Genomic DNA, 12,308 nt, shown 5'->3' with positions numbered 1-12,308 from the left:
TGACTATTAGCACGCGCACATAAATTACCTTTACTATGGATTTATACAGCTTTGTTTATTCTCAAATAAAATGACTGATAGTAAATGGTCCTAAACGGCTAATAAAAATAGTATTATATGAGTAACACTGTGGATTGCATTCCATCCGTAGACTATGATAATACCATCCCAAAAGTTGACCCAGTTCGCACTGCTAATATTGACCGTGACGTTTAATCAACATGGGCGAGTTTTATATCCACGGGATAGATGGTAAAATTAGGCAGATCATTGTAACGTCCTTGGGTTGGGTTATCTCGTTTATTTATAAATGACACATCAGAACGAAACACAGACGACAATGTTGTATACAGAGCCAAAAGAAAACAAACATTTCTCCATTTTATTCGGCTAAAACCGTTTACTCCAAACAACTAAGTCAGACTTTCTGTTTGAAGTACACGAGCTTAATTGTATTTTTATCAGGTTATTTTCTGGGCCCACTGAGTCGCTGACACATCACAATTTCAGTCTTTGGTATTTCGTTTTACTGTTAAAAAAATCGTATTTCAATTTGAAGAAAATTATGAATTTAATAACTCTGCTAAAACACGAGAGATGGTAAAAATTGATAAAATAAAAAAAGATAAGTCGGATGTATCAGTATCAGCTATGTTTTCGGCGATCTAATTATCATGATCGAGGTTCGAACCCGAGACCTCCGAACACTAGCCGAATAGCGACTTTACCGATCAAGCAACATATGTACCTGGTAACCGATGTATTATTCTTACTTTTATTCCTGTATTTTTTTCGGATTAAAACTATTCTGGTCAGCCATATCGGCAGTAATTTGTTTAATGTCATTATTCGATGTCTGCATTCAAATTAAAGGCCCAGGGGCGTAGGAAGCGGGGGGGCAGGGGGGCAACTGCCCCCCCCCCCCCCCGTTCCCCAGGACGGGGGTGCAAACATGTCTTTTTGCCCCCCATTTTCGCCGACTGAAATGCTTATTTGAAAGAAAAAAGGGTCCTCCTACACATTTTTCGAACTTCATTCTAGAAAATTTTCCGCTGCGCGGCGCATTTCCTAAAACGTTTAAGCACATAATGTCAAACCTTAAATAGTGTAAATTCAATGCACACAAACTAGACTAAAAATGTCCATCAAGGGATTCTATGTGCTATTTAAAAAAATGTCTCTTAAAAGATCAATTTGTTTATTTGTCTTAGCGAGACAATTAATTCATTTTTTTATGTTACACAACAATGTGCCGATGGTGTGAAGCCGGTATATTCAGATCGAGTAGGGTTGCATAATGTTATGACGACACAATTATCATTTCTAAATGCAGGTAGCTTTAAATCGAAAAATTACCATGTTAAGAACGCTTTATAATCATTAAACGTTATCATAAAACTCATCTCAGCCATTCTAAATCGTAATTTTTTTCCCGGGGGAGACCTAAGGACCCCCTTAACACCATATTCTCACGCCTTTGGGCGCTCGCAAATTCATCGAAATGCATCGTAAAACTCATCTCAGCCATTCTAAATCGTAATTTTTTTTCCCGGGGGAGACCCCCGGACCCCCTTAACACCAAATTCTCACGCCTTTGGGCGCTCGCAAATTCATCAAAATGCATCGTAAAAATCATCTTAGCCATTCTAAATCGTATTTTTTTCCCGGGGGAGACCCCCGGACCCCCCAAACACCAAAATCTCCCGCTGTCGGGCGATCGCAAATTCATCAAAATACATAAAACTAATCCCGGGGGTCACCGTCAGACCCTAATAAAACACCAAAATCTCGCGCCTTCGACGCTCACACGCTAATTCGGCCAATTTGCGTATTCGTTAATTTCCTTTTAGCGACCCCACTGTCTATAAATGTGTACAAGGATTAAATTTAGTGATATATGAAAAATGAACATAAAGCATATATTATATGGTTGGGAGTTGAATTAATCTCCTCCTGTAGGTGTGGCGGGGGGGGGGGGGGTACAAAATATTGAGGACCTTTGCCCCCCCCCCCCCATGACGTTTCATCTTCCTACGCCACTGAGGCCTACTTCCTTTGCGAAAAAAAATTAAAGTTTCTTAAAAACAATGATTATATACGAACTGTATACAGTATCAAAGACCTATGGGGATTTATACACCGACCAAATGCAAGATACCCTGCGTAAACTATGCAAACAGTGAAGATTCATGTCGCTTCAACAGACGCGCAGTAATTAGGACGACGACGGGAAACACAAAACGACCCGCGTTATGGTAAATAGCATCTAATTCATTTAAATTAAAATTGTTGAGAATGTGAAAGTAAGTGAAGTACAATTATTGTATTAACGGTAAGTTTATAACTTTTATGACTCTATAAAAATATCAATTTCGTTTTACATTCATTTTTTAAATTAAAAGCCGTTTCGAAACGGTAGTGGCCCTTGAAGTGCTTTTATTCAAGTTTAAATGATCAATTTTGTCCCATTCCAACTACAGGGTTACGACGCGCAAAAAAAAAAAAAAAAAAAAGATCTACTTAAGTATTTTTAGTATCTTTTTTTTATCGGCCAATTCCCCTAAAACATTTAAAAATGGTCTGTGGGAACTCTGGCTGGTCCATAGTTAACTAAACTGTAATAATCTCAGATCCCTGTGATATAACTGTCCTATAGATCTCTGTGATATAAACTGTTACTAATTATCATATTCCTGTGCTATAAACTGTAACTGATTCTCAAATCCCTGTTATATAAACTGTTACTAATTATCATATTCCTGTGATATAAACTGTAACTGATTCTCAGATCCCTGTGATATAATTAACTGTAACTAATCTCAGATCCCTGAGGTATATATTACAGTACAGACACTTTACCTTTTAACATGTCCACAGACCATTTTTATAGGCGTCTTAGGGGTCAAAATGGAAAAATCGATAAAACTCATACTTAACATGATTACGACAGGATAATCCTTTCTCAATTAAAAAAAATAACTGGGATACTTAGAGAAGTCGATATGCGAAAGTTCTTTTGTAGTTTTCTCCTAGAAGTAGACTGAAGACTACTCTATAGTGCACGTTTAGCATGTACATGTGTAACAGGGTGCAGGATTTACAATAAATTTAATACCTGCCTCTGCCAGGGATCGAACTCGGGACCTCTGGATTACTAGTCCGACGCTCAACCGATCGAGCTAAAGAGAAGTTCTCTCTAGCCGAGCGATATCTTGCAGTTAGTATTGACCAGGGTTACACATGCGTTTTGCTCTGAGACATTTTTCCACTATCTCCGTATCAATACTGGCCCAGTACTAGTATTACGTGTACTGTAGAGAGAAAAAATGTCTATAGAGCCAAACGTCTGTGCATAGACAATTCTAATAACACCACGCAGTTACTCCTCTTTAAATATGCCAGCATACTTTATGCGTCAAAAAATATTCTGCGCACCAATATCCTACATGTGATAACATATCGACAGCAAGAGCGCCAAAAACTGAATACTTTCAACGCGCCGATTGTTTAAAAAAAAAACACAATTTACTTCCTCAGACAACTTCTCTTTGCCGAGAAGCTGCAAAGTTAGTAAGGTGTATTTCCAGATAATGTAATGTTAATCGTTAGTTAATTAAAATTACTAAGTTAGATAATTGAGATAGTTCTAGATCTAACGATTTTTTTTAAATTATTAATGTTTCGTAAATTCGTACTCTCAAGTAACAAGAGCTTCCAATCTCTCTTACATATGTTTCTTGCTACTTTGATTTCAAAAAAATAATTTACACAAATCTGGTAAATGAAGTAGGATTCTTGGAGGTACCTTATAATAAACACACGGGGAAAGATCTCGAATTATTTACAGTTTCCCGAAGTTTCATGAAAGTTAAAAAGTCACGTGTGACAATAGTTGATTTGAATAACGGTGTCCGAAAACTTTTCTATCGATGCTACACGAAATACACTATGCATAGTTGCATGCGAGACAAGCGTTTCTGTGACTTAACCTGGAGAATACAAACGTTTGCGTATCTTGATCCAATGGGCGTAAATCACTAACGTTATTATGAGTGTACACCAACGACCATGCTGGAAACTTCGGGAAACTGTAAATAATTCGAGATCTTTCCCCTGTGTGTTATTATCAGGTACCTCCAAGAATCCTACTTCATTTAGCAGATTTGTGTAAATTATTAACATCTTACGATCGGCCCGTGACAACCAGCACCATGAGCGCTAGCGGAGGAGGAGATGAGCGAGAGTCGAGAATCCCCCAAAACATGCAGGGATTGTTAAAGTTTTGTATCGAACAAGGAGCTACATGTGACAATCCCGAGGCGGTTGTCAGTCAGATTCCTCCTGAGGTAAACATGGCGATTTCATAAAGACATAGTTTCAGACATAGGTGTGGTAAAATAAAAGTAATGGAAATATTGAAATTATAATTAATTTCTCACAGTTGTAGCTCGAGATACATTGGCCCTCCAGACTAAGACATCATGACAGACAGTACTTCCATAACATGAGAGTCGACTGGTCAGCCGGTTTTTTTACCGGACGTTATTTTGCTGACTGTCGACGTAATGTTCCAAAAGTGTCTCGTCGTGCTATACCTCTAACATTGTTGGAGTAGACAGATAGATGTCAGGTGGAAAATTCTATCTGTCATAATGTCTAATCTGGTGTCAGTGCCAGAGTATTTAGGCCTACTTGGAGTTATGTAGTTACAGATAAAATTGTATAATGCATGACTGTAAAATACTCCCATAACATGAGAGTCGACTGTCAGTCAGCCTGTTTTTTTTTTGGACGTTGCTTTGCCGACTGTCGACTCTCATTTCCGAAGGCCTATTTCTTTGATGCATCTTTCGACGTCAAGACATGACGTAATGTTCCAAAAGTGTCTCATCGTGCTATACCTCTAACATTGTTGGGGTAGACTGTAAAACAGCTGTAAATAAGGGTATATCTACAGTTGGTAGTAGACTAAAGGTTACACCCTTGTGCACACGGAGTGCACACCATGTGTGCACAATGTGTAACCTTAAGTCTACTACCAACTGTACCATTCATATATTTAGAAAATTTGAACAAAGAACAGATCTAGGCATTCTCTTCAACAAGTTGTGAAGGACTGGAAGAAATTATAAAACAGTTTATTTAGTGAATTCAAGATTATTGAACAGTTTAAAGCTACTTTGAAAACTCCATCAATTGGAGAGAGTAGAGACCTTGATTTCAAATTCAGCCTTACTAGTTTCTAACTACTCCAACAATGTTAGAGGTATAGCATGACGAGACACTTTTGGAACATTACATCGTGTCTAACCTCTAACTTCCGATAGGCCATTTACCCGATGCTGAGGGTAACATTTTCAAAGTTTGGATTGTGACAATATAAAACATTTAAATCATATTCATAAAAGTCATCAATGTCAAATACCTACCTCTTTTTCATAGAATAACAAGTATTTTGACAAAATAAGCCGTAAAATCCATCTAAAACAAATATTTATATCTTCTAACATAAACTGTCATGACCCAGACAAAACTTAGCAATCCGGCCAGTAAATAGAAAAATCAAATTGCAAAGTCCCCAAAATGCTTTATCTGCCTTTACTTTTACTTGTATTCTGCCCGCTTGAATTCACGTTCCGTTTTTTTGTAGTAAACAGTAGTAGTAACTAGCCGCCATTTTTAAAACTTGGTCAAAATGTTATAGAAAGGATTCATCATATCTAATCCGCTAAAATACTATTTTATGAGGCCCAAAGTTATTGTTTTACTAGATAAATGGGATAATTAATACCTAAACTGTAAGTACACATTGATGTTATCTATGTTGGAGCTATAAATATTGATATTATTGCATTTTTCCTTCCGACTTCATCCGACGTCGGAAGCTGCATCAAAGAAATAGGCCTTCGGAAATGAGAGTCGACAGTCAGCAAAGTAACGTCCGATAAAAAAAAAAAACGGGTGACCAGTCAACTCTCATGTTATGGGAGTAGTTTCTAACCAGCTACATGTAAAATTAGTGTTGGTTCTCAATTGTAAAAGATGATCGATCAATTATGATTTTCCTAAAGACTATTCAAAGGTAATAGTCTATTGTTAAAATGGGAGATAACTTGTGTTTATATTATACTTATCTGAACCTTTATTATGTAATATATGTGCAAAACCACATTTCAAATATAGGAGAGTTTTCTGTAAATGGTAATCCTATTATAAAAGCGATAATTAGTAGGCTGTCCTAAAGTTGTCCTAAAGTTGTCCTAAAGTTGTCCTAAACCGGTCATCGATTGTAATTTTACAACTAATTCCCAACACTATGTAAAATTGCATTATATCTAATATAACTTTAAATTTTTTACATAAATTACAGAGACGGGAATGGTTGGAGACTGCGTTAAACAATATGACCACAAATCCTATCACCAGGATGAAAGACGGACTTGTAAAATTGAATGAGGCTGATGAAGACAATGAAAATGAAAATTTGGTTGACGAGAAAATTGCAGTCCTTGAAGAATTGCTGGAATGGTGTGAAAATATTGATTTAGCAATTGGTAAGTTGAATATTGTAAGTAATACCAGGTAAATTTGGAATTAACTCATTTACCCTGAAGACACATTTAGACTCTTCTAAATCAAAGACTAGACCAGACCATTATGACATTTTAGGGGAGGAGTTAAGTTCAAAAGTCGATTGTATCTGTGGTCCTGTCAATCTGATTAAAATTAGACTATCAATTCGGCTCCACTACAATACTCTATGTAACGCTCCAATACAAGGTCTAACAATGCCTCGCTCAGCATGACCCCTACTGTTAGCCAATCAATGTGTCGCCTACAAAATCTTTAGTATAGTTGATTCTACAGATAGTATGTCCTGAGATTCTAGGAGATGAATTACAAATTTTAATTAGATTGTGGTCATGTGGTCTGTAACCACCAGGGTGTTGGAAAAACTGCCAAGGTTGTCTTTAGTATATAGTGGTTCTGTAGTGATCATCAGGTTATAATTCTAATTATCATATCATTGAGAACCTGGTACATTTCTGTCCAGATAAACTTAGTATTAAAAAGAATATACAGATTTGTGGAGATTATTTTTTATATACTTTATATTGATACTTTACCAAAAGAAAATAACTTTTATTTGTTGTTAAATGTGATGGAAGATTTGAAAGACCACTTGAAATTAAGAAGGACCACCAGAAAGACAAACATTGTTTACTATTGTACTTTTGTTAATTCATGTTCAATAATTTCTTTTGCCAGATTTTCACAAGATCGGAGGTTATGAAGTACTGGCCAAGCAGTTTGATAACAGCGAGGCAGAAATTAGATGGAATTCCCTGGAACTCCTTGGTATTCTGGTTCAGAATAATCCTTACTGCCAGGAGGCAGCTTTGAAACACGAGTTACTTCCCCTGGTACTGCGAATCATAGATAATGACAACAATGCTACTGTCAGAACAAAAGCACTTTACGCCATTTCATGTAAGTCCATTTCAAAGCATATTACACAGACTTATCTGCCCTTGCATGCATGTGAAATGCTGTATCTTTTAAAGAAAACAATTTAGTTTCTGCCTGCAATCTAATTATCTCGAAGGATACTTATACCTGCAAGAGCAGGTAACTTTGTAAATACCTGTGTAATATAACATGTCAGACAGCACAAGGAAAAGGGGAAAGTGGTTTTTATAGCCAAGTGGTCTTTATACACAGGTTGAATTGTATTAAAATGACCATTTGGGAAAGTGGTCTTAATAAACAGGTGGTCTTTATACAGAGGTGGTCACTAAAGCAGATTCCACTGTATATAAATTAAAACATCCTGTTACAACATTTTTTTCCTGTTTCATAGGTTTATGCAGAGATGTTCCTAGTGCCCAGAAGGTGTTTGTGGAGAACGACGGATTCTCTGTGGTTATGAGAGCCATGCAGTCGGATGTAGAAAAACTTAAGATCAAAGCGGCATTCATGCTGACTAGCCTGTGTAATGAGAACCCAGAGTACAAAGGTCAGTACAATGTATTACAGAGTTCAAAGGTCAGTACATTGTATTACAGAGTTCAAAGTTCAGTACATTATATCACAGAGTTCAAAGGTCAGTACATTATATCAGAGTTCAAAGGTCGGTTATATCACATCGTTCAGAGGTCATTAAATTACACCACAAAGTTCAAATGTCAGTACATTATATCAGAGGTCATTAAATTACACCACAAAGTTCAAATGTCAGTACATTATATCACAGAGTTCAAGGGTCATTACATTAAATCACAAGAGTACAAAGGCCAGGACATATAGAACGAGTTTGATCATAGCTATAGTGACCATAGTGAAACATAAATTGCATGTTGTGTGCATGTGCATAGAAACCATAAATTGTAATACACATGTCTTATCGAATAGAGCTCAACCACCAATTTTCGTTAGTCTTTCCATGGTTACAAAAAGAAAAATATTTTCATTAAGTGTAAGATAGAATGCGAATAACCAGAAAGAACATCGGACTCTTGTATTATGTTTCATTTCATTATTACTTATAGAAATCAGATCACCTCAAAACAAACATAGTCAAAATTAGTTGCCATTAAATTTTGCATATTTGAAAGGTTTGTGGCATCCTTTTTGAACACATATTTTATGTAACTTTTGTTTTCTTTCCTGTAGATGTTATGTGTGATATTGGAATGATGTTTTCTTTCTTTCAGACGTTATGTGTGATATTGGAATGATCGACCAACTAGTAGGACATCTACAGGGGGAACATGGCAGCTTCCATGAACACCTCATGTCAGCTCTGCTAACGATTGTCCGGGACAACCCAAGGGCATGCCAAGAATGTCATCGGCATGAACTTAACCTCATCACTACGCTAAATGATAGAATACAATTTCTGAAAGGAAAAGATGAGTTTCAGGTAAGAATGAAGATATAATATTTTCTACTTGCATAGAGCTTGTAGGGTATAGCTCCAACTATCATATTTGACACATTAAGCCCTCATATTTGAATCATTAAGCCCTTATATTTGACACATGAAGCCCAACTCCTCATTTTTTAGGCATTAAGTTTACTTATGCCTTTTATTTATATCTTAATTCAATTCATACCTAAATGTTATTTCTTCTTTTATTTGTTTTGTCATGCAAAGATTTTATTCATTCATTCACCCCTGAAAATTCACAATGAACTTTTCCAACATTTGAATCGGAAGAGTTCAAATGTGTCTTCAGGGGTGAATGAGTTAAGAATGTAAATTTACTTTCTTAAGCACTCCTCAATATTCACAATTGGTTAAGTTACTTATTGGGTTGAATATAATTCATAAAAAATAATGATAAACAATATGAGGAATTTAACCACAAAGAAGACATTCTAATCAACATAATTTGATTTTGTTTCAGGAGGAGCTAGAATATGCCACAGAACTGCTAGCATTACTACAAGACCAGGACACTTCAGATGTGGCAAGATGATCACATCACATACCAAATCAGGCGTAAATCCCGACCACTAGACAGATATATTGTCACGCTTGAGGTGGCCAAGTCACACCCCAGTGACTTCAGACTGTAACATGTAGCTGTACTGCTTTGGTTGTCCATTCACTACATATGGCATATATAATGATTAATACCATATTTTGCGTTAATAGTGACGCTCATATACAGTGCACACAAACTATACTCAGTATATAATAGTTGTGCTTTCTGTGTTCATCAACTTTTGATGGCTATTTTGAAATTCCATTTCGGAATTCTCAGTTAATTCTTGCATATGCTTGTTCTTGATTGGACAGTGTTTGACTGCATCGAATACAATGCAACTTTATGGACACAGCAATGTTTACACTCTGTACAAGATAGATACGTTCAGCAGCAGCTCTCTGTAGGGACATCATCCTCGATACCCGAGGGGTTACTATCACTGTCGTTATATCCACTCCTGGAATATTTCATAATAAACCTGAAGGCTCTGTGTGTGACAACAGATAAGTAGGTAGTTTGGTCCTTTGATGTACATGGAAACAATGAATATCATAAACATTGTGGTTGTCTGTGTGGCTTTGAAGGTGAGTGTCACTCTCTCTGTAGTCTTTAAAGGAAGTCTGCACAGGCATGTGATCAGTCAGTTTTTTCTCCTGAACTGCCTTCAGTTTTACTATAAAATATTCCATGGATGGATATAACGACAGTGATAATAACCCCTGAAATATTGAGGGTGCTATTTAAACTGCAGAAATCTTAAAAATGGTTAAAAAAGGATGATAATACTCTTAAAGGGGAGCATTTTGATGAACTTTTACAATTTCTGCCATTATAAGAAATTGCGCAAAATATGGAGAAAAATGTTTTTTTTTGCCTTAATGATGCAGTAAGCATGTGGTTGTTTTTTAGCAAATTTTTTGCCATAAACATTTACATCAGAGTTTGCTAGCTTGAAGTATGTGACTTTTAAAGGTTTGCAACCACAATTGTTTTGATTTTACGGTACATGATTTTGTTTACAAATTTGATATGTTAATAAGCAATTTGTTTACTTGTTACATTGATTACACCAATGTGTTCAGTTAGAAAGGTTTTAATGCGACATATAGAACAATATTTATTAAATACAATTGTCTCTGGGTTTATCGTTGTATGTATTTATTTTTTGCACTACACAACCTTGCCACATTGTACTCATTCACCCCTGAAGATGCACTTAGAACCTTCTAAATCAAAGACTAGACCAGTCCATTTTGAGATTTCAGTGATGAATGAGTTAAAGTCTGAGTTATGAGACCATACTACACATTGCTCATATGGTTCTGTTTCTTTGTGATGTCACTATCACAGGGACTTGATACAAATTTCCTACAAAATGTCAAGATATATATATATATGTATGTATGACAGTGCATATTTATTGACAGATGATATGAAATTCATACCAAGCCCCTGCGGTCACAATTGTATACATGAAATATATAAAGTTTTTTGAATGACAACGATTTCCTTATAAGGCCAAAAAAAAATGTGTCTGTTTAGGGTTACCCGACTGACCCTATTTTTTTCCTCTTTTCTACGAATTTTTTTTTTTGAAAGTCGGGATTTCGATCTCAGACTCCGGTTCAAGTCATTACTTAAAGGGACAATTCAGTATAAGAGAACATGAAAATTTGTACGTATATCGAAAAAAAAACAGTTCTAATGGAAATTAGATCAGTCGGTTTTACTGTGATATGCCAGAAAAGCCCATGGTGGTGAAATACGTGTGAAATGTTCAAACTCGCTCGCTGTCCGCCATTACACATTGTGTTCGAACATATTGTATGCCGAACCCTGTCCCTTGCTCGTAGAGTAATGCAACTTTACTCTAGAACTGCTCATACATCCTCGATAATCCAGGGCTTCCGATCACTTACGATCTCTACACCCCTGGACTATCTCATAGTAAAACTGGAGGCAACAGAATAGAACAGGTAATTTAGTCATTTGATGTACATCAAAAGAGCCGTATAACGGTACACTGTGGTTGACTGTGTGGCTTAGATGTTAGGCGTCGCTCTCTCTGAAGTCTTCAAAGGAAATCTTTGCTAGCCTGTGATTGGTCAAATGTTTTCCGCTGAGCTGCCTTCAATTTCACTATGAGATAGTCCAGGGGTGTAGAGATCGTAAGTGATCGGAAGCCCTGGAGTATTGAGGATGCTGCTCATATTGCTCTGACAGTTGTGTGTTTACCTTATTAGGTGAATTTTTTTGCCTAAAAATCATTGTATCACCTCGTCAGTGGTTATGTAGTTCATTTGTTCAACGTGCGTGACTTTGACTCGGGTATGGGTACAGCGTGAATGTTGTACCTGCTTTATCGTATCGATCAACGATTTGTAATAACAACGGTCTCAATTAAAATACTAAACAATGACGTGGTATTTGTCAATATTTTATGTTACATGTTTCATAAGAAATGTAGACCAATACATTTATGTCATATTTTGCTACTTGGTTATGTAAAAGAATTAGCCTGAGTGAATTGTCTCTTTAAGAGTGAAAGACACTAAATAAGAAAACAAATCCCTACCTACCATCCCTACTTTTTTTGCCAATGTAACCCTAAACAGACATAATTTTTGGGGCCTAAATACAATGGTAAACAAGAGGTCAATAGGCCTTATAAAACAATCATTCAAGTTCTATTTGACCTTCAACAAAGTAAGGTCGTTTAGGTGAACAAACATGATACACTGCCTCTTTATCATATGAAAGCTACATGTGTGATCGGGTTACTGGGACTCTTAATTCATCCCTGATAACACATTT

General features: G+C 36.3%; 1 protein-coding gene across 1 annotated transcript; it reads left to right on the top strand.

Annotated features, from left to right (window-relative positions):
• The first annotated feature begins 4,058 nt into the window (after window positions 1–4,058).
• On the top strand, window positions 4,059–10,635 carry LOC138330371 (hsp70-binding protein 1-like). Its single transcript, XM_069277949.1, has 6 exons — window positions 4,059–4,346; window positions 6,371–6,554; window positions 7,270–7,491; window positions 7,862–8,017; window positions 8,715–8,923; window positions 9,411–10,635. The coding sequence occupies exons 1-6, from the start codon at window positions 4,212–4,214 to the stop codon at window positions 9,480–9,482; spliced, it is 978 nt and encodes a 325-aa protein (XP_069134050.1). The 5' UTR covers window positions 4,059–4,211; the 3' UTR covers window positions 9,483–10,635.
• The last annotated feature ends 1,673 nt before the right edge of the window (window positions 10,636–12,308 follow it).

Source organism: Argopecten irradians, chromosome 8 (genome assembly GCF_041381155.1).
Source record: "Argopecten irradians isolate NY chromosome 8, Ai_NY, whole genome shotgun sequence".
Taxonomy (NCBI): Eukaryota; Metazoa; Mollusca; class Bivalvia; order Pectinida; family Pectinidae; genus Argopecten; species Argopecten irradians.
This window is presented reverse-complemented; position numbering and strand designations above follow the sequence as displayed.